Below are 27,873 nucleotides of genomic sequence, written 5' to 3'. Positions count from 1 at the left end.
ACTTGGTGGGACACTGAAATTGCGCAACACATCACTGTCACAGGTTCTTTCATAAGGCTCAGCTTACCTTCAGTAATAACTTTATTCCCCAAAGTGTGCCTTTTTCCACAATTCAGTTGCCATTTAGTTTGTATGATTTGAAGCAATTACTGAGGAACTACAGCAATGCAGTTTTAGATAAAACTTCAGCGTTGTTCTAACATTTAAGCTTTTTCTTGTTCTCAGGACCTGCTTCCCCTAGAAGGCCTCACATTTTCCCATCACCTCTCCAAGGGTGACAATACTATCTCTAATGTGATATTCTTGTAAAAAAACTAATCCATTGAGTTACCTGTTCAGATGACCCAGGTTTACCTCTGACCCTTTGGGTGCTATTCAGCTAAGCTTTTACTCAATCAACTCACTGAAATAAATTAACCTGAGTTACTAATGTTCATTAATTTCAATGGGTTTACTTTGAGTAAAAGTTAGTTGCATACCACCCTATGAAATCATAGATCCAAAATGTTACCATTAACATTCTACTGATTAATAAACAAACAAAATGCAGTTGTGTCTTGAGCTCTAGATACTGCAGAGGAAAAACTTCCCAGCAAACCTGTGTCAGGCAACATTTACACAAAGAATGTAAAACTTTTCATGGCTATGAAAAGACATAAAATGAGAGAAGGCTCCATTTGTAATATCTTTCCTATTCAAAACAAGAGCACACAGTTGAACAGAGCTGGGATATTTGTCAGGACTTGACCCTCAAATGGTGAGCTGAGTAATAAGGATTAGTCCTGGATGTTACTTACTTATATTTATTTATTACATTTATATCCTACCCTTCCTCCTAAAGAACCCAAGTTACACACACATATCCTGCCCCAAACATGTGGTCAGGAGGAAACTGAAGAGGCTACTTATACTACTGAAGGAAGTCTCCTTCACCTACAGGTCAGAGTAACTCAAGCAATACTCCTGGACCTGATACAAACTTTTTGCCGATATGAGCAACTGTAAGACCTTGTTGTTGTTGGCTGGAGTGCCTTGGTCCTCAACATTGCAGGAGCTGCATCTGATAGCACTGCAAGGATACTGCAATGTTAGGTGAACAACCCAACTTGCAAGCTTGATTTCATACATGTCTACGCTAGTGGTTCCGAATGAGGGGTCTGTGGACATTTTGGGGTCCACGACCCCCTCCCTTGCCTCCCCCAACTAAATTTTTGCTTTTTCATGGTAGTATCACAAATTTTATAGCTTGTTTTAGCGCTGCACGATTTTTCAATATATTGGCCAAAATCAGTTTTGAAATCAGACCGCGATAACGATTTTGAGCCGGTAATACACAGCAAGATATCGTTCCTCACGCAAGGGAGAGCAGGGCAGGCAATTTCAAGGCCCACCAATATTGCACAATGATCTCGGCCAATAGTGCTGCTGATCTGAGCTGCTTTCCCTCATGCTAAAGCTAGTTGCAGCTACTTAAGAGATGCACATGTGCACCTGAGGCAAACCAAAGAAGGTATAGAGAGTACTAAACACATCTCAGTTGCTTCTTTTTCTCCCAAAGATTCCAGGGGGCTAAAACCTTTGATAGCATCAGTGTGGATACGTGCTGCGTATCTTCATAGCTACTGATTCATGTATTCATCACTGCAGATAAGGTAGAAAAATTATCTCAGTACACAGGCTACCAAAATATCCTAGATGCTTCTCCCATCAATGTGCAATTCCAGACAGAGTCCTGGAGTCCTGGTAATATCAAACCTGAAGGGCTACACTAGCTGCTTCGTTGTTGTTTTTAAAAAACCTACTACATTAAAATAGAGAGAGAACTTCCAAGTTATATAGATTACACCTTAGATGTTCAGAACAAAAGCATGAAATGCCTAATGTTAGGAATTGTTGCCATGTGAGCAAATACGTAGCTGGTAATGAGGTCCTCCTCTGCAATAATTTTTAATTGTTATTGGGCATCCAATAACATCCTGATTTTAAAGGCTAGCTGGTACTACTACAAAGAGGACTTTAACAACAACAACAAAGAACCCTGCCACTGTTTGTTTGATTCAGGAAGAAATGCTAAAAGTTCAGAAAGAGTGTACCGTATATATTTGTAATACAGCAGTATATACGTAAGTTTGTTACTAAATAATAAATGCTGGACTTGCTGCAAAGCCAGAAAGCAGCTGGAATATATTCTAGCTGCACATTTTTATTTTACAGGAACAATTATTTGGGGATGCAAAGCATATATATATATATATATATATAATGGGAACATAAGAAACATAAGAGGACATAAGAAACAGGAAGTAGGGAAGTAAGCCGGAAGTAGTTGATTGCTGATTCATTCAATCATTTATATATTTATTTAAATATATATATATAGAGAGAGAGAGAGAGAGAGAGAGAGAGAGAAGGGGAAAACAGATAGCTGACCATTCCACCCAGGGTGACCTGCTACAAAACAGATGTCTCTTACAGAGGCAATATTAGATTGGTGGTGGGTTGACTGGACATTTCGTAGCCCCATAAAAAGCGTTGAAGCCACATGCTACAAATTACATATTGTAATTTTCATTTTTTTTAAAGGAAGTATTTTATTGGGTGCTCATTTTCATCCACTGATAGGGGAAGCACAATAAAAACACAACTGCACTTCTTTTCTTATTCAAATAATTCCTTTTCTTTCTTCTTCAAATCATCATCTTGATTCTCCAAACAGGAAAAAGAGATGGGAAGGAAGCTGTTTTCTTCAGTATTGACAAACACTGAAAACTGTGCACTGATTTACTCTGTTGTCTCTTGTTTACATTTCTGAAGATTACATTACATTACAATTCTGAATATGCCCTTCCAAGAACAAAATGTGCAAATAAACTGCTCTTTCATCCCGCTTTCCCCCTTGATCACACCTGCTGCCTCTTTCTGCTCCTAGAATGCCAACTGCTGCTTTTTACTGGCTAAGAGTGGCAAGGCAGATAAATACACTAAACATGCAAGCTTACTGAGCAGGAAAAGCACAAACGGTAATGGAAGTGCAGAATTTAAAATAGCCACCTCTTGGCCTTGAAGCCTCCAGTCCCTGGGAGCAGCAGGTGAGTAACTAACCTAGTTGTCAGAGATCTCATACATTTCCACCCACGCTGTCCTGCTGTGGAAACGGAATGGTGGCAAACAGCAATAACAGAATGAAGAGTAAGAAAGGCATTAGAATATCTTGGGACTTGTAGTGATACAAAGGGCTTAGGGGCAGTCTCATGCCAGCTACTCAGCTGGCAAGATTTCCCCTTGGAGCCTCTCTCTGGTTCATTTGTCTGCTCTCCTCGAGACCAGAGTGGTCCAGCACAGAGCAGCAGCACTTGGAGCGGCAAGAGCAGACCAGTAGCAGCACCAGATCAGACTCATCCTGATGATGACAAATTCCCAGTTTCTCTGCCCTGGTGCATCAGTCTGGTGCCTCCTACTGTCTGTCTGCTCTTGACTGACTTTCTGTTTTGCCATGGATTTTCCTGGATGGACTCTGGCTATAGTAAACCAAACCAAAGGACAGTGGGTTGGGGCGGGTAGACGACTTAGCATTTGAGTGACGTTGGTCAATTAAATCACAGAGTCTTGGTATCCCCATTTGTAAAATGGACAGATGTTTTCAGGATGCTTAATTCCTTGATCTGTAATCTGTTCACTTTCTTGAATCATCTGTCCTGCATGCAAGTTATTTTCTGCTATGTGAGCTTGTAGCAAATTTCTAGTTTGGAACATGGTGTGATGTGTGATGGCTCGACTGTCATGTATAAGCAGCATTAGCTAATGACAGACAGGGGACTAGTAAGCATATGTAATAGCTGTGCAATTTTGATATAGAGGTTTTTTTTAGAATGAATGGCTTTAATAAAGACTAAAAAGAAAACCTCAATTTGAAAAACAAAAGGAAGAAGTCTAGTGAAAAATATTGCCTCCAGTGTTAAATTTCGACCTGGGAACAAGCTTTGTGAGTGCACATCAAATTGAAGCCCTCTAATTCAGAAGTCATGAACATGGCACCCATGGGTACAAATCTGCCTGCAGTGGCCTTCCCTGATGCTCACAGGGTCACCTGCCTGCCCTCGAAACTAGGTTGTCCCTGTGTGTTATGCCCATGGCAACTTCTCCAGTTTGCAAGTGTGTCCATGGGCCCCAAAAGTTTGCCAACCGCTGTTCAAATTAACCAAAGTTCACCATTTTGTGTGAACAGGGAAACCATGGTTACCAGTTTCAGAACAGGCTAGGATATTTTTTTAAGCAGAGTTTGGGTGGCCATTTGTCCTGGATGCTTCAGCTGAGATTCCTGCATTGTACTGGGTTGGACTAGATTACCACTGGGGTACCTTCCAACTCTATGATTACAGTCATACTTTGGATCCCAAATGCCTTGTGAGTCGAACATTTTTCAACTTCCGAGGTACCACTGTATTAAATAATGCTTTGAAGCTGGTGAAAATTCACAAAGGAGTTACAAGACATATAATTAGGAAACATTTGTACAGAGCATGGGTTAAATATAAAAATTTATTGGAGACAAAAACACCACTTTGGCTTTCACCACTGGAAGCCACTGGTGAAGAACAAAACCATGATGGAAAATTGGGTAACTTATAGAAATTTGTTAAAAGAGGAAAGTGCAGAGTTTAAATTAAAAGAGTTTAAGGATTTATCAGGAATGTTAACAACATGGATACAATATCATCAGTTGAACAAAGTATTGAAAAAGGATATGAAATGGGGGTTTGGGGGACAAATATCTCAATTAGAGAAAGACCTGTTAGACTGTAATGTCTAAAATGTGTAAGATGTTATTGGAATGGGAGACAAAGGATGAACAAGTGAAATCTTCAATGATACATTGGGCAATAGATATTGGTCATAATATAGAAATGGAGGCATGGGAACAATTGTGGAATATGGATATAAAATTTACAGCATGATATGGTATAAAAGAAAATTATATGAAAATGTCATATAGATGGCATTTAACACTTAGCAGGCTGGCAAAAATGTATCAATTAAAATCAAGAGTTGGAAATGTAAGGAGAAAGAAGGTACTTTTTCCATATATGGTGGTCTTGCAATAAGGTTAAGGCTTACTGGGAAGTTATATATACCGGTAATGAATTGAAAAAGATGTTTAAGATAACATTTGTAAAAAAAACCAACCCAGAAGCTTTTCTTCTGAGGATAATGGGATCAGAGCTACCTAAGCAATATAGAAACTTGTTTATGTGTACAACTACAGCTGCAAGAATGATACCCATTTGTAAGAACTTGGTTGTTTAGTCTGGCAGTGCCTAATCTTTGGAACTCCTTGCCTTCTGAGATCAAGCTGGCACCTTCACTATACTCTTTTCGGCATTTGCTAAATACATTCCTGGTTAGACAAGCCTACCCAGATGCTTAGAAAGTTGTGGTATTTTTTTACCTGTTTTTTTATTTTAACTTTTGTATGTTTTAAAGTAAAGCTGTATTTTTTCCTTAAATTTGCTGTTTCGTTTTTTGGAAACCAATTTGAGAGGGGTTTTTTTACTATCAAGTGGTGCATTAATTTCATGAAATAAGTATGAATCTATTTGGGAAAATAACAGTCTCATTAAGGCAAGCAATTGATTTGATTTTTATATACTGTAAACAGAATATAACAGCAGTGATCTTTGTGCCATAATAGTGGGACCAAATGGTCTCAGGACAGTTTGTTAGCACCTGCACACTAGTCTCAATTGCTGGAAAATCCCCAACAGCTTAAACCTAGCATGCACATGCCAACTATAGTGTAGCAGTGGTGGTGTTTGTTTGAAAAGTAGCAAAGAAGTGAATAAAGACCACAGACGCTGCTTGACTGCCAAGTATCCACTTTGGAAGTCCACACATGGAGCCAAGACTGCCATTACGTATATGAATAAGCAGCAGAGGTTATTTGCCCAACTGCTTTACCAATATTCTAGCTAAATACTAGATGCCATAATTTATGGAGTTCAACCTCAAATGCAGTTTCTTTTCAAAGAAATGTCAGAGTACCAGGAAACATTCCAAGAATACTGTATGATGTGGCTGCTGTCAGTAGATCACTCCTTTAGGTTTGCCATTTTAAAATGATGACGTTATATTGTAAGTATGTTAGAAAAAGAAAACTGTCCCAACAGATTAAAGCAGATTAAAAAGCTTCCATTGAGTATGCAAAACAAGGTCTACATGAAGCCCAACTAAAAAGCCCAAGGAATATGCAAATTGCTCAGCACAATGACTCCACACATTAACATATAACACTTATTTTTCAAAACAACAATGGTGTTTATTTCTTTATCAGTTACAAGTGGGATATCCACTATGCTCTATCTTGTATGATAGAGATCTAGCCTTCAGCCTGCTTTTGTAACTTCAAGGATGGATTACTGCAGTGCATTAACCTGAAGACAATTAAAGATTGTGGCTGGTGCAGACAGAATGCTGCTGTTCCATGCTATACTGTTAGTGAAAAGTATACTCAACCAGCACTAGAGAAACTGCACTGGCAATTCAAGGCCAAAGTAAGTGTTGAATTTTATTTTTAAAACACTTAAGGGCCTGCCTTCTGAGGAGATCACCTCTCCTTTTACAATCCACTCACTACTGCCAGTGAAGATTAGCAGATAATGAGGAGCAGGTCCTTTTCCACAACAACCTCAAGGCTGTGGAATGGGTTGCTGGAGGAGCCTTGCCAATGTACTTAGGAAGCTGTGCAGATCTTATCCAGGGAAACGTCTGGAGTCCGAGCTGCTAAGTAATCAAACAGTGCTTCTTGCTAACAGGCACCGGATTTTATTGCCACAGGCGGTAATAAAAATACACATGTTTATGATTGTTATGTATGCCATCTAGTCCAGCAGAGAAAGATGTGGTATCTGCAAAATAACTCTATATTTTATCATATATAAATACTTGGCTGGAATTATTTTTGAGGTATTATATTGAAATACTTTTCATTTACTTGGAAGCATGTGCTAGTGAAAAATTGGGGTTTATTTCCAAGTAGATATGCATAGAATTGGGTGAGAGATTCAGAGTATTATTATTTTTTGTACTATTTCTAAACTGCTCTGTTGATTGATAGTGCAACCAGGAAGTGGCACCCAGTTCCACTGTTGATGCGTAATCCAGAACTTCGGTTCAGTAAAGGGACACTCAGCCCTTGAAACATGAGGAAGGAAACTTTTATTGCTTCATAAATATGAAAAAGGCAGTCTGACACCCTTTTTATTCCAGATAACACAGAAACAAGAAAATGAGCAAATACAGTTAGAAATCTGAGCTGTTAAAAGAGAACCTCTAATTCAAAATCACTGGGGGGAGGGCCTGCACTTAAAAAAATCCCAAAGGGTGTCAGAGTTAAAGTTGGGGGTAATTTTCAATTATAAGATATTCAAAATGAAGAGAAAAATGTTAACATGTGCAGCAAATGTATTTGACAAAAAATAAAAGAATGTCTAACTATCAGGAGGATGCTTCAAAACTTAACAGAAGACCATTAAGAGCATGGGTAGGCAAACTAAGGCCCAGGGGCCAGATCCGGCCCAATCACCTTCTAAATCCAGCCCGTGGGTGGTCTGGAAATCAGTGTGCTTTTACGTGAGTAGAATGTGCCCTTTTACTTAAAATGCATCTCTGGGTTATTTGTAGGGCACAGAAATTCATTCCCCCCCCCAACAAAATATAGTCCGCCGCCCCCCCCCAAGGTCTGAGGGACAGTAGACTGGCCCCCTGCTGAAAAAATTTGCTGACCCCTGATAAGAGAAACTACATAAAGTTCTTGAAATAAGTTCAGTACAGACATCTCTAGAGCACCAGACAAAATAAATAAATATATTGCATGTTGGACTGCTTTATGGTCCTGATCTAGTGAACTTATTAAGATGGCTCACAGAAAACAAAAGATTCCACACAAGTATCAGCTTCAGACATTACAGTCAGTGCAGCCATCTCAATATTCAAATGTCTTGCACTTCCAGTCTGTGGCAAAAGGAACATGGACATGTAAGACTTGTAAGCTTTGGTTAAACACATTAGTGTGAGAGCTTGTGCGTGTAGCAACATAAAAGTCTCTCTAACGAGAAACAAACTGATCTATCATTTTTTCCTAAAGCATTCCTGGACAATACTCTGGACAATATTCTTTGACATCCTAACATACTTAATATGGTACTGGGTGCAAATTTGTGTCACTTGTTTCTTCAGGGCTGAAGGACTATTTTAAATTGAAAGACAATGACATCCTTTTTTGTTTTCTTTTTCTTTTCTTCTACAAGCCAGGGACTTGGAATTTTTCCAAGGTTGCTTTTCGCACTCTCCCCAGTGCCAGTTCCTGGCAAATTGTATACAAGGTGCCTAAGTTTAGGAAAGCATCCATGGGATTACACTGAATGAAGTCAAGGCCAGCCCACCCATGAGCCTTTGCAACCAGTGGAAAAATGGACACCGGTATCAACACCAATGTTCAGCAAGAACTTGAGAGATCTGAGAGTACAAGAGATCTTGCAAGATTTTGGTAAAATCTCACTAGAAATCAGCGCCAATCAGTGTTAGAAACTGAGATATATAAGCTAGGCGCCAAATGGCTCCTTAAACCAAGGTTACAGCTGCCAAAACAGAGGGTCTAGTTGCCATTTTGGGGTAAGAGGGCCCTAAAGTCTTGTTTTTCAAATGGTGGGCTGACTGTGAATGATTATCAGTCCAGATCCAGTGATCCCCAGGCCTGCACCTCCAGATGGTAGAAATGTCAGGAGCCATCTTGGCACCCAGGCATCTTCTCTTGGTTTCAAATTTTGAACACTGGTGCCAATGCCAGCACCACGTTTGTGGAATTGCAGCACAGCAGGGTGGTACTTCCCAGGTAAAGGTAAAAGGCAAAGACGCCTGGCCAGTTAGGTCCAGTCGAATTTGACTATGGGGTATGCCAAGGAACACTGTGATGAGTGCCAGAACGCATGGAAACACCATTTACCTTCCCACCACAGTGGTACCTATTTTTGTACTTGCGGTGGTTTGCTTTCGAACTGCTAGGTTGGCAGGAACTGGAACAAAGCAATGGGAGCTCACCCCATCGCATGGATTCGAACTGCAGTCCTTACAATCAGGAAGCGCAAGAGGATCAGTGGTTTCGACCACAGCACCACCCGCATCCCAGTACTTACAACATGCCGTCCCTGACTGAAGTGTAAATGGTGAAGTTGACTCACACCACTGAAGGAAATTAATTTGGAAATTAATTTGTTCTACTTGGGTGTCAGGATCCAATTTTGTATGTGATGTCTACTGATCAAAATATTGTTTTCATTTTGTGATGACATTGTTGGAAACATGGGTAATCTGATCTAAGTAAATCTTAGGTAGCAACTAGGCCACTCATCTTACTCCAGTCTTGCAATCAGCAGTTCCACTCATCTTCCTGTACCACATCTGGCAACAGTGCAGCAGGTGCTGGTGTAATAGGGCTTACCTATTATGTTGCCAATGCCCTGGACACAGCTGTTGACCACTTTTTTGATGACCCACAGAAGCAAGTCTGTGAATATCCTCTTAACTATTTTGAACTATATCCCTCCTAATCTTAGAGCTGGTGCTTACAAATATACTGTTTGTGGTATTGTATTTTACTCCTTCTGTGTCCATGGCAACTGTCAACTTGTGGTGACTCATTTGCTACGAACAAAAGCCGAAACTTTGCAGGCTATCTCTCAGTCCGCAGAAGCTTGTGTCAGAGTACATTTCAGTTTCTACTTGCAGAATGTAAGATAGATAACTTGCTCAGCAGGAACACACAACCAAAATGGGTTTTCAAGGGAAGGGAGGGGAGCAGCTGCCACAACTGCATATTACACAGACTGACGCTTGGTTTTTTTAAAACAAAATCAGAGTGCTTAAGAGCCTGTTAAAGTAACCTTCTGAATCCACCTGTTAAGTTTCTAACGTGACTTTTATGTACAACTGATCTACGTATCTATACAGTTCCTCCTGTGACTGTCCCGCTTCAGAACAATGCTGGTGTCACAAACCTGAATCTCCTGCACATCAATTTTTTTTTCTAAAACTGGCCTGTGGTAATAGTACTTTTTGTCTCAACCACTTGGTTGTGTGATGATTTCCCCAAATCAATGGCTTATATGCAGGGCTTTTTTTCTGCTGGAACTCACCAGAACTCAGTTCCGGTGCCTCTCAGGTGGGCACTATTGCGATTATAAGAAGTGTTCATGGTGAGTTCTGGCACCTCTTTTTCTAGACAAATAGCACTGCTTGTTTTCAAACTAGCACTAAGTCTCATGTTCCGTTAGCACAATGATTGATGCTTGGTGCAAGGGAACTTCAATCCCTTTCCCGCCCCCCCCCACTCCCCCTGCAATCTGTTCCAGGGGCTCTCCCAACCCTCCAGAGCAGACTTGGGGAGGCTGCAACAGGTCGAGGGGCAAGTTCCATTACACAAGCATTCCATTGTGCTAATGGAACAAGGGTATTTGGTACCGCTAACTGCAATCCCTCTACCACTAAGTTAACACTGATCTCACACAGAACACACACAAACTCCTACAGCAAAGGGGCAGAACACAGCTGCATCCCATGTTAACATTTACAGGCTAAATATTGTGCTGCTGCATGTCAAACTTGTCAGGGATTAATTTTAGCAAAATTAGAATTCTGCTTTATAAGCCTGGCATTCGATAATACAATACAGATGTTAGCCATTTTATTGTTATACTTCTATATTTTGTTTTGTTTGTACAAAGTATACTGGCCACTGACCATAATAAAGAGATTGGTGTAATCATCTTCATATTTACTCAGAAGTTGCACAGTGTGCATATGATTACAACCTTAATATAAAAAATGCAAATACGGAAATTGGATCAGAATAGATGAACTACTTTACTTGCTGGAAAATTATTCTTCTTAACCCCTACCTAGTTTTGCAAGGCTGCTTCAACAGTCACCCTCCCTCAATTTCCTAGTCACAAGAACCCAAATGAATATGGATAGATACTACAGCTTTTATGTCCCATGATCTCATACACTAGATCAATCACTGTTTGTGATTTCTTGACTCAAAAAAAATTACCACACTGGATTTCAGTGGAAGGGGAAACCACTGCTGCACAGGAATTTGAGCTCTCTGCTTTTGAAGTCTGCAAAATTGAACTTCCATGATTGTTAGCCAAATAAATTACTATGGGCACCACATTAAAAAGTTTATGCCGAGATGCATAAATTTAGGCTGGGTTGAGTAGCCAGTCATTCTTTCCAGTATCCTGTGGGGCTGTCTGTGCTCTATACCTTTACAGAACATTATTTCCCTCAAAGCTTTTGCTTACCCCTCACAGAGTTACAATTCCAAGCATCTCTTAACAAACTATAGTGCCCAGAATTCTTTGAGGAAAAGGAGGTGTCTCAAATGTGCTTTAAAGCAATAGTGTATACAGCATCTCAGCTTTCTTGCTTCTTATTGAACAGAGGCAAAGTCCATTTCTGTAGTATGTATTGCCAAGTGAGGGAATTATTCAAGGCCAGGGAGTAATGGAAAGCACTTCTTGAACCAAGATATTGATTCCGCATTACTGTACAATACACATATTGGCGCCATTTTGAAAGAGGCACTCTTTGGCTTCTTGTGCTGGTAGCAGTTTTTTGTTTTTTTTAAAAGCCTACTCCTGTAGCTGAGTACACAGAAGGTTTTCAATGCTTGTCACGAATGCTAAATTTCTGGCCAACACTAACAGTCATTATTTGTGGACTCCTGACTAACAGAACTATTTCTAGTTAATAGATATGATAAACAGAGGTTGAATGCAAATCAACAAGTCAAGCAAACCAAACAAATAAAGATACATGAATGAAAACCTGAAAGGCAGAAACCAAAGCCCAATAATTTATTTATAAAACTTGAGTCACTGTATCTACCCCTAAATGGGAAAAGCAGCATACAACACAAAACAATATACAGTGGTGCCTCGCAAGACAAAATTAATTCGTTCTGTGAGTTTTTTCGTCTTGTGAATTTTTCGTCTTGCGAAGCACGATCAAGTCGCAACTGCACCTCTTCAAGCGGTTTTAAGAAAAAGGAAACAAACTTGCAAGATGTTTTCATCTTGCGATGCAAGCCCATAGGGAAATTCGTCTTGCGAAGCAACTCAAAAAACGAAAAACTCTTTCGTCTTGCGAGTTTTTCGTCTTCCGAGGCATTCGTCTTGCGAGGTACCACTGTATTAACTTCAAAGGAGAGGTTAAAGAAATATATTTCAAAGTTTCCCCATTTGTTCCCACATCTCATAAAGACACTGCAAAAGCCAAACATTACCGCAGATCTCTCTAAAACAAAAACACAATATTTTCCCCATCATGTGGAACCTCTAAAAGATCTTTACCAAAAGAATTTGTTTTCTGACTCAGCTGTAATGAAATCCACTAGATTTCCAATTACAACAAAACAATTATCTGAATAATGCCAGGTTCTTGAATATTCCATTATCAGCACCGCCAGAAGATCTCCATTTCCACTACTTGACTTTATCATCTCCGCATTAGCACCACTTCCAGTTCTCATGAAACAATTCCACTGAAAACGGCTTTTCATTTTTCAACAAACAAACCTAAATCTAAGGCTGCACATGGAAGTCTCTGCCAAAGGGAAATGTGGTTGAGTTAAAAGGAGTTGCGTATTTTGGGCATTTTTCAACCCCCACCCCAAGCTTGAGAGGTTAGAACAAAAACAAATCAAGGTATTATGGCATCCGTCCAACTTTTTGTGCTCAAATTCATTTTGGCCTTGTAAGTCAGTAGTCACCCTAAGGAAACCTTTTGTTTGACTTCCTGGCTGACACCCATTTACCCAGAAATGTGGGAATAGCTTTAATAGTGTTCTATTCTTCTATTCTCACAGAATAAAAAAGAAAATTGTTGCTGAGATTGCAAACTGGAGGCCTTCAGAGGTTCCCTATCCCCATGACAGAAATACCAACAAAGTAGATGGGGGGAAAGAGGAAAGAGCACTTCCTAACTCACGTGCATATTTCTCACCCAATGTGCAGGCTATAGTCAGATAACCCCCGCCCCAGGCCATCCCCTTTGCTGGTTAGGTAAAATATACACACTATTTCTTTACGCAATACCACAGTAAAATAGCTTGCTTCACGCTAAGCTACTGGCAAGCAGCTCAGACATACTGCAAAGCATGAGAGGATGACCCATAGCCTACTAATGTACCCTATAGAGCATTCTGATGCTGTACTATATTTATTTGAAATTTAACATTGTTGAGTGCACAGAAAAATGCCTGCCTTTTTACAATGCAACTTAAAACAGACATTGAAGTACAGAATATCAGTGAAACAGCATTCAGGTAAAATCATCAAAGGGTACAAGCTTCAAAACCATTCAAACTGAAGCTTCATTTCTGTTCAAACTAACTAAAGATGTAGGGATTAACTGAGGAGGGGGTGGGTGATGTACTCCTTCGAGGAAAAGGTGGTATAGAAGTGCGATAAATGAGCTCTTCTGCTTTCCTGCTTAAGAAAGCTAGAGGGGGCACCCATGTGGAGATGTCAGTCACCAAGCTGTCACCCAGAGATCTCCACATGGTTGCAACTGGACCTGCACCAGTCACAAAACGCACCTGGCACCTGTAATTTCTAGCATGACTTATATATCTGAGTTTCTAACACTGTGTGCTATGCTTATAGACAACAATGCATATACACAAATCATAACGGTTTCATTTTTCATGTCCCAATGAAATATGAAGGGTAGGAAGGATAAGGGCAGGTGGTAGAGGCAAGTATGTGGTAATGCATTGCAGAAATAACCTTTCCCCTGTGCTAGGAGTGTTGTCCTTTTGTCCCCTACCAACAGATGAGGTTTCATTTCTGCCACTTTTCAGGCAGACCTCAGAAAGCAGTTTGTTCCCTAGCTCCCTCCATAGCTCCCTAGCTCCCTCCATAGCCGAGATGAAAGCCTGGCCACACTGAATCGTGTACCAGGTTAAATTCCACCAAGGGAGACAGGAGAGAGCATAAGAGCCTGTAGATCAAGCCACTGGCCTATATAGTGCAGCATCCTGTTCTCACAGTGGCCAACCAGAGGCCTATGGGAAGTCCTCAAGAAGATCCCAAGAACCATGAACTCACTCACATTCTCTTATAATGGCAATGGTGCCCACCTGAGAGGTGCAGGAAAAGAGTTCCTGTGAGTTTCAGCTGAAAAAAGCCCTGCATATTCCAAAAGGTGTTATTAAGGCGCCAAAGAATTGCCTCTTTAAAAAGGAAGATGGGTGTAAGATGGAACCAGATAGAGGGCCTTCTCGGTGGTAGCACCCTCCCTGTGGAACGCCCTCCTGTCAGATGTCAAGGAGATAAAAGAACGACACAACTTTTAGAAGACATCTGAAGGCAGCCCTGTATCAGGAAGTTTTTAACAATTGGTGTTTTCTTATGTTTTTATATTCTTCTGGAAGCCGCCCAGAATGGCTGTGGCAACCCAGTCAGATGGGCAGGGTACAAATAAATTGTTGTTGTTGTTGCTGCTGTCGTCATCATCATCATCATCATCAATCTGCCCACAACAGTTTAAGAGTCCACTCATGTTTTACCACTGTGATTAGCACACAGAAGTAATATACTATTTTCAATGCATGTTGTCATATTTTACTACATCAATCAGCAATTTAGTCACACTCATTTTATTACTATTACTACTATTATTATTTACATGTGTATACTCAAGCACATGCTGCAAAAAACATGGGAATTTAGTATCAAATGCAGAGGAACCATGAAGGTATGTGTGTATTTATTTATTACATTTATATCCCAACCTTCCTGCATGTAATTATCTGAAAACCTAAGGTTTATGTGATTTAAATTTAATGTTCAGTGGATATTTGCCATTCACTTTTTTTCACGATGAAAGCACCTTAACATAATACTTAAATAGCTCCTGCCTTTAATAGGAAATTATAAATGCTATGTTTATAGCAAGAATACCAAGGTGATAGAGCATAGAATATAAAAAATAAAATCTTTGTTATGTTAAAAGTATTTGTTTAAAGTGTACTCTTTTTCAAAATAAAACTGAGCAGCATGATAAAATTCTTATTAAAATGAAATAAATCTCAGTGGAAAATATTAGGTGATGCTTGCTCACCGCCATGGCATCGAAGTATATAGTTTCTGCTGCTTTTTTATGTCTGTTTGTTCTTTTAAATCAGAACTCTGTTAGTCTGAATATAACAGGGATTTCTCTCTCTCTGGTTCAGAGTCCTAAAGCCTAATATAGTCAGGAGTGAAGTATGGCCCTGGAGGCAGATTCTGAGCTAGAAACAAAATCTTATTTGTATCTTGTGAATCTCTGGTTGTTTTAAGTGACAGTAGCTTTCTAACATTTATTTCAGAAAAAAAGAGCATCTGTATACAAAATTTCCAACACAAACACCCCACAGACACCATTTTAAGACACTTAGTGAGGCCTGACACACATATTGCTTGAAAGTTCAGAGCTCACAGAAATTTTATGATCACAGAAAAATTGCACCATGGCCAATGCCCCTACTCCAACAAACAGCAAGTTTCCCCCAATTCATAAATTTCCATCATAGAAGGAGAAAGAAGGGGGAGGGGCTTTTCTTATCCTTAATTTAATTTCTGCTGCTTCATGTTCTGTTCACATTCCCTAACGTGGCTTTTAACTTCACAACAATTCCTTCACCACAACTTTTAATGTGAAAAGTTCCTATTTTCTTTCGTCTGGTGATGAGGTCACCAGATGGGTCACCAGATGGATGGATTAATACTGCTGTGATAACATTGCTTTCATTCATTCATATAAACCATGTCTGCAGTGTTCAAATTAGCCAGGCGCCATGAGCATTTTGCACCTGGCCATTGACCATTTGCAACCAAGTGAAGATGCCTGGTGCCAGGATGGCTCCGGACATTTCTACCATCTGGAGTTGCATGCCTGGGGATCACTGGATCAGGACTCTTTTCACACACTAGAAACACATCCTGCAGAATTATATCAGTTATATTTTATCTGCGCAATTGGAATGAATTTCAGGAACCAAAATGCTTTTTCTGCGCAGCCTGAGCAACAGCACTCACCATTAAAAAAGAGAGGTAAAAACAGGCCAATATATATATGTAGACTGTCCAGGGATTAAATGTATTTTCTTCTTTAAATTCTCAAGCTCAAGGTTGTCATCTGAACTAGCCCGATTTTTAACTGATAATCACAGTCAGCCCACCATTTGGAAAATAAGACTTTAGAGCCCTCTTACCCCAAAATGGCAACTAGACATTCTGTTTTGGCAGCTGTAACCTTGGTTTAAGGAGCCATTTGGGGCCTAGCTTATATATCTGGGTTTCTAGCACTGCATGTCTGTTCCCAACAGTCAGCAAGAAGGGAAAGTTGTGAGGAAAAGAGATGAGAGCACTACCCATGAAGGATCTCACAATTGCTACACAATATTAGGGTATTCAGTTGTGGAGATATAATGGCAGTTTTCTGTGCAGAAAGCCGAAATGAAAGAAGTTATTTCCAAATCTATTATATTCCCACATATAAACTGCTATACAATTTAGCAGCTCCCAGTTAGTCACCCCAAATGATTTTATACTTCTATAGTGTGCCACTATTTTCTGTATACAGTGGTACCTCCGGTTATTAACTTAATCCATTCTGGAGGTCCGTTCGTAACCGGAAACCGCTTGTAACATGAAGTGCGCTTCCGCTAATGGCGCCTCCCGCTGCTGCCGCGCCACCGGAGCACGACTTCTGCTCACATCCCAGGGCATAGTTCGCAACAAGGGGCATCTACTTCCGGGTTAGCGGAGCGCGTAACCCAAAGAATTCGTAAGGGGGACAGTTCACAACATGAGGTACCACTGTATAAAGCAATGCAATGATTAGGGCCAGAAAGATGTGGCTTATGTGAAAAGTGCTAATCTACTAATCAACTGTGCCTTGACATTTACCACATACATTCATATCTTAGGCAAATTCTGAAGAGTGACCCAGTTCAGGTCATACCTGACATCGTGATCCAGCTGCCAAATGAGTTTTTCACCCAGAGGCAAAATGTCTAAACTACCCAAAGTATCTAACAACAACTTCTACCCAAGCACCATGAAACCTATGTGCAATTCTCATGTATTTCCACGTGGATTGCATGTAAATTCCTTGCATGCTGTGCTTCCCAACTTGTATCTCTGGCTACCAAAAGCTCAGCTGCACCTATCCAAATCATAAAATGAAAATGTAAACCAAGCAGCAGTTTGGCTGAAATGCTGTAGAATTGAAACTGCCAAGTTATGACACTTACCATAATTATTGTCCAATTTTTCTAACTTTTTTCCTCTTAAACTAAGTTTTACTTAGAGCAGACCTATTGCAATTGTTCGGCCTAATTTATAGCCGTGTTCATTAATTTCAGTGGGTCTATACTCTGAGTAAAACTTAACTGAATGCCACCCTATGCAACTATAACTGCTGGTTTAAAAAGCCAAATTCCACACATACTAGAGGAACAGGCAAGAAATCTAGTTTCTACATAGAAGAGAATATATATCCTTCAGTTGGATAAATATCCGAAGAGAAATAGAAATTAGGACTAAGTGGCAAAGACATTCCTATTTCATTACCACAATCATTTATGAAGTATTTTGTACATGAGAGGAGCTGCACTGGATCAGACCAAAGGTCCCTGTAGCCCAGCATCCTGTTTCCCACAGTGACCAAATGCTAAGGGAAGCCTACAAGCGGAGCACAAAGGCCAATCAAAACTTTCTAGCTCAAACGGTGATAAAGGAAATTAGTGTATCCCAATGATACTAGTGTTTTCAACTGAAGAATTCTCTTCTGCAAATTCTCAGTAATGGAACTATGACCTCCTACTCCTATTTTAATCTAACGTTTATTATGGGGGGGGGGGACCCTGCTGAGAATGTTATTGTTCAAAATTTACCAGCTGTTAACAACTCCGGAAGATACAGAAGGCAATTTGTTTAAGGAAATATGGGAGTAAATGTAGACAATAACAATTACAGAATTGTGTTTGACCATCAGTATGCACTAAAAGGCTCTGAATATCTTCCTTTTATATCAGGCAAGAGAGAACCATTACAAGATGATGTTTCAGTACATTCTAGCACTTGACAGAAGCATTACACGTTGGAAATAGACACATATTAAGGCTGACGTTTTGTTGGAATTCTCTTCTAGTCACTGATTTGACTTACTTACAGTCATACTTCGGGTTGAAGTAGCTTCGGGATGAATATTTTTGGGTTGCGCTCTGCGGTGACCCAGACTTCCGGGTTTTGCCGCTCACACATGTGCAGACGCTCAAAATGATGCCACACAGAAGCAGCAAAACGCGACCTGCACAGTCACGTCTTATGTTTACTTCAGGATGCGAACGGGGCTCCGGAACGGATCCTGTTTGTATCCAGAGGTACCACTGTATTTGGATAAAATAATTTAGACGGTTTACCACAAACTAACTTTGAACCCAATAACAGCAGCATATACCATATTTTTCCGTGTATTAGACAAGGTTTTTTTACTCAAAAATCGTGTCAAAAAACTGGGGTTGTCCAATACAGATAGCAACTTCCCCCAATGCCGCTGTGTGTGGGAAATGATCTAGGGAGTTTTCCTTCCCACAGCTACGTGAGGCGAGAAGCTCAACTTTGGGCCACCTCCCCTCATTTTCTTAAAATTGAGTTCCCAAAGATAGGGGGTTCTTATACATGGGAGGGTGTCTTAAAGACAGAAAAATACAGTAAATTAGCTACCAAGAAATGGTGGGATACACTGGCCCTTTGTAAAGAGAATAGCTGGTTCTGCTTGAATTAGAGGACCACATTCCCTTCTATTCTGTGATAACCCCTTAGTTATTATTTTTGAATGGTTATGTCATTATTTGCCTAGAATTTGGGTGGGGGTGGGGCTGAGGTTTATGCATCGTTAGGAGGTCTCTTACCCTTTTCCCTATAATTTGAGAAGATATGGAGACTGGAAGAAAAGTTTTTAAATGACAGTATCTGAGAGACTATGAGAAACTGATCCCTTTTATTATTTTCATGAAGGCAAATTACAATTTGAATATAACATGCACAAGACTTGCTATTCAATATGAAAAACTGTACAACATTTAATATTTGCAGAATGATAATCCAGAGAGAGAGAAATGTCATTGCAGTGAAAATTGATCCTGTCAACATCTAATGTTAGTCATTTGATGCTTAAAAGAAAGAGATCAGTTTTGTGATTTTTCCTTGCCTAGCCATCAGAAAGCAATTTTTACTTCTTGCAAATCACCAAGCAAATGGCTATTATGTAGAATTTGCAACCTTATAACAACAAACTCAGATTGTTTGCAATACATACACCACACATAGAATATTGGTGGTCTTCTATCCAGGCTCTTGCATCCATACTAGCTTCACCACCAGGTGCTCCCAGACCATAGTTCTGAGGTGCCTGATCTCCAAGAAGTAATTCCTTAAACATCCAATCACTTTCTGAAATATGAAGTACTTCATTTCAAATCATCTTTCCATAATGTATTGCAAAATCTGCCTCTTTAGATTACTGAAACACATTATATGTGGGGCTGCCTCTGCAGACAGTTTGGAAACTTCAGCTGGTACAGAATTCAGTGGTCAAGTTGCTGACTGGGGCAAGACACTTTGAGCATATAATGCCTATCCTGGCCCAACTGGCTGCCAATTAGTTTCCGGTTTTGATTTATAAAGCCTTAAGCGACTCAGGACCACAATACTTCAAGGACCACCTCTACCCACATGAACCAACCCCAAACCTATGATCATCATCTGCCAGGGACTAATAGGGCTCTGAAGTGTGTGTGGAGGAAACAAGGAGCCGGGAGAGTGACTCAGAAGAGGGGGTGGGCAATTTATGGGATTTGGTGCCACCTGCAAAGCCAGGGCAGGAGTAGGAGGAAGGATCAGGGCAGTCCGAGATGGAGGGTGGCACAAGGAGGTAGCCAAGGGGCAGCAGGGAAGGGCAACTATCCCTCCCAATCAATAAAAATCAATAAAAATACATAGCAAACTGAGGTTCTGCCCCCCCCCCAACAAAAATCCTGGCTGTGCCCATGGGGCGGCATACAGGATGTGGCAGAGGAGAAAGAGTGTGCTATGTGCCAGCCAGATGGTGGAGATGTCAGCTGCCATCCTGGCACCCAGGCATCTTCACTTGAACGCAAGGAGCTGATAAAGGTAAAGGTAAAGGTACCCCTGCCCGTACGGGCCAGTCTTGCCAGACTCTAGGGTTGTGCGCTCATCTCACTCTAGAGGCCGGGAGCCAGCGCTATCCGCAGACACTTCCGGGTCACGTGGCCAGTGTGACAAGCTGCATCTGGCGAGCCAGCGCAGCTCACGGAACGCCGTTTACCTTCCCGCTGGTAAGCGGTCCCTATTTATCTACTTGCACCTGGAGGTGCTTTCGAACTGCTAGGTTGGCAGGCGCTGGGACCGAACGACGGGAGCGCACCCCGCCGCAGGGATTCGAACCGCCGACCTTTCGATTGGCAAGTCCTAGGCGCTGAGGTTTTACCCACAGCGCTACCCGCGTCCGGAAGGAGCTGATAGTCAGGTGCAAAATGCACCTACTAAGTTCCAGCATTGCTCCTTTGCGAAAGGAGGGCAGCAACACAAGAATGGGCCTTTTCCGCAGTGGCTCCTCACTTCTGGAATGCTCTCCCCAGGGAGGCGTTCCTGACACCTTTGCTACATACCTTGAGGTGCCAGGCAAAAGGATTCCTCTTGTCCCAGGACTTCTATGGTGTTTTAAACTGTGAAAGGGGTGTTGGAGTGTTGCTATTGTTTATTACTATGGCAAGAATTGTTTATGTTTTAGATTGTAAACTGCCCTGTGATCCTCAGATGAAGGGAAGCATAGAAATTTAATAAATAAACTGTAACAGAAAATATTAGAAGCATTTAAAGATATACCACTGATATAGATATATTTTTAAAAAGATGGAACTGGCAATAAAACAGCTTTACAAGCCAAAGGATTCTGACGAAATGCAGTAAGCAAAAGATATCACTGTATTTTGAGCTAACTCTTCAATACCAAGCACATTTACTTGGAGCTGGAGGTAAGCCCAATGTGTTCATTCCTAGGTATGAATGCTTTTGATCAGTCTGACACCTCAATCCTAAAAATATTTACTTAAATGTAAGTAAGTCTCATTGTTTCTGAATGGCAAATTCAGTTGCATCAAAATATTACTGAAAGTTTGCAGATGCTGCAAAAATCAATCCAGCAGGAAAAAGTTATTTCTCACCTCTTTGATGGCTTATTGTCTTAACTTTCACCGAAAGGGCAATCAATCTCAGAGAGGTCCATTTGTCTTTGAATGAACGCATTGCACAATGCTAAATCTACTTGCTAGTCATAGATAAACATCATAGTCATAGATTTCAACTACATTTGTGAAACCACCAGTTTGCTAACAATGGTCTAAATGTACTAAGACCTGCAGTAGATCAATTCATTTCAGGAAAGCTTGTTTAGAGTGTATAGTGCTCAGCAGGAGCATCTGTTAGTTAGACATGAGTAAGAAAGAGGAAAACTAATGTTTTCAAAGAATTATGCAGTATATTCTCACTGTAGGACATCTATTTTTTCATATAATTTTTTTCCTTACACTGGGTAAACCATGCAAGTTTTCAGATAAGCCATACTACTACTACAAACTCCCATTTTAAACTAGCACAGCACTGCTATATAGATAATGTGGGAACCAAAAAATCCTAATGTTCACCAACACTGAAATACAAACAACAGTATTTATATATTGAACCACCTATTATCATTAACTGTGTAAGCAAACTATTACAAAGATCTGATCGTGCTTTCTATCACAAAGAGCATATACATGGGTTAATTTATTTGCATATGTAAACCACATGTTTGTAGTGTCCTAGATCTCAAAATCCACACTTTTCAAAATCTACATTTCCTCCAGTTTCAGGTCATGCCTAACTTCATCTAGGATTGCAGTCTTGATAATGCATGAAATGGGAAATAAACATATCCCTAGGGCAGACTATATGATATGTAAGTCAAATATAGCAACAATGTGCTATAAATGTTTCATTCAGTCTCCTTACAACAGCACACCCACCCATATTATTTTCTAATCCACCTCCCATGAAGCACTGAATAATAACCCAATTACATGGAGGTCAAAAAGTAAGGGTCCTTTTCTTTTCAGAACTATGTTCTTCTCCACATTCACCACCACACAATAGAAATTAGATAAGAACAAAATGGATACGTGTACATGGCTATGCAATCACTGACTATAAAGTTTATTGTTTTCCTAATTGCGAATCAATTTTACTGTATCTTGAAACAAGCTGTATCCTAGATTCAATTGCTCCTTCTATGTATAAAGCAGAGAAGGGCTTCAATAAAGCAATATTCCATTCATGCTTTTCACACATGGTAGCCAGTTTTATAACACCACGCCTTCTCAACTAACAGTGCTGCTGCAGTCCCACAAAACCTGAACAGTCCAGATTTTCACAGTCATGAAGCAGGACAGATATTGTGTGCATAGTTTCATTTATATTGCCCTGGAATCTTCTGAGGAAGAGGGCTGTGACAAGAGGGTGCAAGCCCCCTCCATACCTGCCCAAAGAGGACAACTTGCAAGGCAAAGGCTGTTCAGAAATGCTTTAAATCAAGCATCCCCGTTCAAACTTTGCCTCCTAAATCATTCTAATTCATCTGGCTTTAAGCGCCTTTGGTGTCAAGCCAGCATCTCCACAGGGAAAGCCAGCCATTCACAGGCACACCAGGTGTGGGTGGGTGCAGACCCAGGCAATTAAAGCCAACCCACCATCCAAGCGCGGCCCCCTTTCCTTAAGAGCAAAAGGCAAAACCAGGGGGCAGGAGGGGAGAGAGGAGTCGCTCCACGTCCCCAGGCGGAGGGCGCTCCCCACAATGCAGATGTTAAGCCCCGTCAACATCCATCCTGGAAGGCAACTCCTCCCGCGCACCGCCTCGTTTTCCTCCAGCTTTGTTGACAGGTTCTTTCCCTCGCCGCCTCCCCCCCCCCAAAACACGCATTTGCCATCCATCTCAGTCGCCGTCTCTCTCCCGCCCCCCACCCATTCTTCCTCCACCCGCACCCCGGCTTCCCTTTCGCCCACTCCACACGAAGCCCCCCCCCCCGGAACCCAGAGGTAGCCATTCGCCCCGCTACACGCGTCTGATTTGCACAGGGAGAGAGGGACAGACGTGCATGTGGAAGGTGGCAAAGGGGCGCCGCTCGCCTTTCCTCCATCATCAACGCCCCCCCCCCATGAGCATCATCGATGGACGCTCGCAAAGCGCCCGTTGGGAAAGGGAAGGAGGAAGGGGGAGGGAACTCGAGTCTGGCTTGTCTCCCTCTTTCTCTCCCGCCCCCCCCCTGCACACACCTTCCCCACCACCAGGATCTGATTTCCTACAACGGTACAGAACAATAAATCCAAATATATGCGGCAGCGGCAGCAGCGACCCCCCTGGCGGCGCGCTCCCGCGCCTCCGACACACACCCCGAAGTGGGGGGCATTTCCTCTCCGGCTCCGCGCAGATCGCCGATCTGCAGGCAGAGACGCCGCCATCCTCTGCTGTGTGGGAGGAAAAGGCAATGGAGGAGGCGCGGGGGGGGGCACGGGGGCAGCAGCCGCCCCGCGGTGGGGCGAAGGGCGCCGCGGGCCAGACTTACCCAGCAGCAGCAGCTTGAGCTCCCGGCGGGCGTCCCGCTTGTCCCGCTTGAGCTGCCTCTCGATCTCGTCGTTGATCCGGCGCGCTTCCTTGGCTTCCTCGCTCAGGCAGCACGCCATGATGGACTCCAGAGTCATTCTTCCCAACTGGTTGAGGCGCAGCCCCCGCCCCCGAAACACGCGCCGCGCCCCCCGCCACACAAAGCCACCGACGCAGCGAGAAAGCCCAGCTGCCGCTCCCGAGCTGCCAGCCCCGCGCCGCCTCCGCGCCTCACGCCCGGGAAGAGCAGAGCGAGGCGAGCCCAGCCGCTAACACGCGGAGACGCGCGCTCACACGCAGCCACCACGCGCCCCCCGCCTCTCCGGCGAGCACAGCCTTCCTCGCCGCCGACGCCGCCCCCCGACGCCGCCTCCGGGCACACGCGCGGCTCCCCGCTCCGCCGCCTCCTCCTCGCCCGATCATGCACCAAACAGGGCGAACATCCAGCCCGGGAGGCAGCGGCGGCAGCAGCGGCAGCGAGAGAAAGGGAAAGACCGTCGCGGGGAAGCAGCGCCCTCTTTGTGCCCCCCTCTAAGCTGCCTCACCCCGACGTGCCCTTCCCGCCCGCGGCTGGCCAAGCGAAGCGCCCCCCACACATTGGCAGCGCCCACCCGCCTCCCCTCGCCCCCGCCCGCGCCCAGAAGCCGCCCGAGGTTGTCCGCGCGGGGCGGGGTTGGCAAGGGCCGGAACCCGCGGGAGCCTCCGGGGGCTCCGAAGCTCCCTCCCCGCTCCCTGCGCTCCGAGGGGGACGCGGCCCAGGACGGCTTTGGCCGCTGGTCGGGCCGGGGAGGAGCGGCTCTTCCTTTCTGGGTGCCGCCTTCCCCTTACTGTCAGGAAAGGGGGGTGGGCGCGGGAGGGAGGGAGGGCAAGAGGGCCGGCCGCCTGCCCGCCCGAGGTGTGTCGCCAGCTGGACTCGGGCGGCTCGGCTCCCCGGGCGTGGCGAGGCAGAAATATGGCGGACCTTTTCGCTCGCTCGCTCCTCGCTGCTCTGCGCGCACCACGCTCCCCTCCGCCCCGAAATGAAATCCCAGGAAAGTAATAAAAAATACCCTTCGGATCCACTGCGCTGCCTTTCTACTGCAACGCAGCGGCAATAACCGAGGGAGGAACAAGCCGTTTCCCCGCCGCACCCGCTACTTAAATGGCCGCGAGGAACACGGTCTGGTTTTATGAGTCCTCGAGGGCAGGGCTGCTATTGTTGTTCCTGGGCTCCCCCCGCCACCTGCGTCGGTTTCTTTCGCCGCCAGCTCCGCCAGATGACATTTTATGGCGAGCCTCTTATTTTTAGAAGGATCAACGACACTGTGGGGGGAAAGCGGGGCCGTGAGAGGCTGAGATGAAGGGGGGCGACCTCGCTGTCGAAGAAATGTTCTGTCTGGGCTTGGGGCTTGTGCCCGAGGCTTAGCCCCAGCTCCCAAATACCCAACAGGAATTAAGATACAGTGGTACCTCAGGTTACATACGCTTCAGGTTACAGACTCCACTAACCCAGAAATAGTGCTTCAGGTTAAGAACTTTGCTTCAGGATGAGAACAGAAATTGGGCTCCGGCGGCGCGGCAGCAGCGGGAGGACCCATTAGCTAAAGTGGTGCTTCAGCTTAAGAACAGTTTCCGGTTAAGAACGGACCTCCAGAATGAATTAAGTACTTAACCAGAGGTACCACTGTACTTCTATTGGCTTACGTGCTGGGACTAAGTAAATAGCATATTTTATCATACTATTTCAGGGCAGGAATGGGGCTTATTTTGTGTGCATCACTCCACTTGCCAAATGGCAGAACTGACCCAGACAATTTGAGTGTGTGCCATTTTCCCCCATCAGGGCCGTCTGTCAAGGCTTCAGATTACTGTCAGGGAGTGAGGGTTGCCAAGTGCACAGTTGGGATAGGTGCTTACCTGCTCTCTTTTACCACCAGCTGCCTCTGGACTTGAGCCCAAAGAAAGGCGTTGGGCAGAGACTGGACCACTTGTTTGCCAAAAGACCATCCTTTGAGAATAGGGTTGCAGCCCGGCCTGCCCTTTGAGCTTTAACAACAGCTTGATCTGTTTTCACAACATGGAGAATAAATGTACAGCTAAAGGTACAGTTACTGGTCAAAGGGCTGGCAACCCTATGTGAGAAAACAATTGATGATATTGCTATTATTGAAATTGTGCTACCTAGTCCAATGCACATTCACACATAATTCCTGAGGATTTCATTGAGGCTTATACCTAAGTAAAAAAGTACAGAAAACCAGTCGGGGGGGGCAGGGAGAGGTACTTGGCCATTGGCAGTGCCATTAAAAAAAATAATACATAGTGTTTGGCTGAAATATGTAACTTGAGCAATGTGAGACTAGTTCTCATGGAGTAGCCAAAGGTGCTTGGCGTTATAGACAAATATATAACGGTTATGCCTGTGTGTTGCAGAGACCAATGTGCCAAATATTTAAATAACCATACCTATTATTTTTGTTGGCTTATTTATTCTCGTATATATCAGTCTGGGCATCTCTAAGGCATTAGTAAGATGAGAAATAAACTCATTCATTTATATTGTTTTTTCCATATGCTGTACATTCCTGGCAACACTTACCAAAAATAAAACATTAGGGTTCCAGCCTTTGACCCTGTCTCTTTGAACCTTCAACAGCAGTTTAATGTGCAGATATTATGAGGTGATAGTTTATCTTCATGCTGTGAAATGCCTCACACACTGATCTCTATAGCTGCTATTCAAAACAGAAGAGCAAGCAAAGGCTTCTACTTCCTCTGGTCAGTTGGCAACTCTAGACATAGTTAAGCTTGGTCCCCAAAATGAAGTAATATCTACAACTAGCTTTCTGGAATAAGAACAAGAACAAAGTGTCTCCCTATGCATGCAACGCCCATTGTGAACATGTATGTGATCTTTCCCTTCTCAAAACCCACCTTTTGCCCTAAATCCTCATCAGAATCCATTGCATTCTTCCCACATTCTTCCCTTCCCCTCTCATTTTTGTCATTGTCTATTTTAGAAGGTAAGTTCCATGTCTTTGTAACTTAGCTACTATGTACACTAATGGTTCTGTATAAATCGTCGTCATCATCAATATAATAATTTACTTTAAAAACAGCTCTTTTGTGTGATTCATATGAGTGTATAATGATGGCAACTATCCTGTAAGAGCTTGTTAAGAAACAACCTCACCATTTCTGCCAAGACTGACTCTTTAAGGTCAGCTTGGGACTTCATGGCCTCCATGACAACCATGGAGATATGTCCAATAATAACTAGCCATATACGTGAAACAAGCCACACGCTGGATTTGTTTTTTTCCACTCCCCTAGAAGTGCTGGAAAACATTCTCTTTGGACTGAATTTCATACCATTAATCTGCAGTATGAATAAACTAGTCTCCCTTTGGGCAAGCTACCTATGGGAGATTACTTTATTTATAGTGAAGAATAATGTTACCTGGTATTTTATATTGCTATCTTTCCTGAATCCTCTGTACATCATAGGATCATAGAATTGTAGAGTTGGAAGGAATCCCAAGGATCATCTAGTCCAATCCCCTGCCATGCAGAAATCTCAACTAGATCATATATGACAGATGGTCATCCATCCTCTGCTTAAAAGCTTCCAAGGAAGGAAAGTCCACTACCTCTTGCAGGAGTCTGATCAACTGTCAAACAGCTCTTAACTGTCAGAAAGTTTTTCCTGATATTTAGTCAGAATCTCCTTTCTTGTAACTTGAATCCATTGGTTCAGGTCCTACCCTCCAGAGCATAAGAAAGCAAGCTTTCTCCATCCTTGATGTGCCAGCCTTTAAGATATTTGAAGATGGGTATCATATCTCTACTCAGTCTCCTCGTTTCCAGACTAAACATACCCAGCTCTGTCAACTGCTCCTCATAGGCTTGCTTTCCAGACCCTTGATCATCTTGGTCACCATCCTCTGCACCCATTCAAGTTTGCCAACATCCTTCTTAAATTGTGGCGCCCAGAATGGGACACGTTATCCCAAGTGTGGTCTGACCAAGGCAGAATAGAGGCTCACCTTGGCACCAGGGCCACTGGGT

The 27,873-nt window shown here is 42.8% G+C and overlaps 1 protein-coding gene across 2 annotated transcripts in view; it reads right to left on the bottom strand.

Annotated features, from left to right (window-relative positions):
* Positions 1-24,893, bottom strand: part of LOC128423785 (guanine nucleotide-binding protein G(q) subunit alpha) — a 91,681-nt gene extending 66,788 nt beyond the window's left edge. Inside the window, exon 1 of one of the 2 annotated variants that reach the window (XM_053409308.1) lies at positions 24,876-24,893. Coding sequence is in view for 1 of the 2 variants with exons in the window: in XM_053409307.1 (XP_053265282.1) it covers positions 23,789-23,924 (136 nt within the window). In the remaining variant the exon portion in view is untranslated. Of the gene's footprint in view, positions 1-23,788; positions 23,964-24,875 lie in introns of those variants that run through there. The other variant, XM_053409307.1, reaches the window with a different exon arrangement.
* Positions 24,894-27,873: the final 2,980 nt, after the last annotated feature.

The sequence above is a fragment of the Podarcis raffonei genome, chromosome 11 (genome assembly GCF_027172205.1).
Source record: "Podarcis raffonei isolate rPodRaf1 chromosome 11, rPodRaf1.pri, whole genome shotgun sequence".
Lineage (NCBI taxonomy): Eukaryota > Metazoa > Chordata > Lepidosauria > Squamata > Lacertidae > Podarcis > Podarcis raffonei.
The sequence above is the reverse complement of the archived record's forward strand: the minus strand, read 5'-3'. Positions and strand labels throughout refer to the sequence as shown.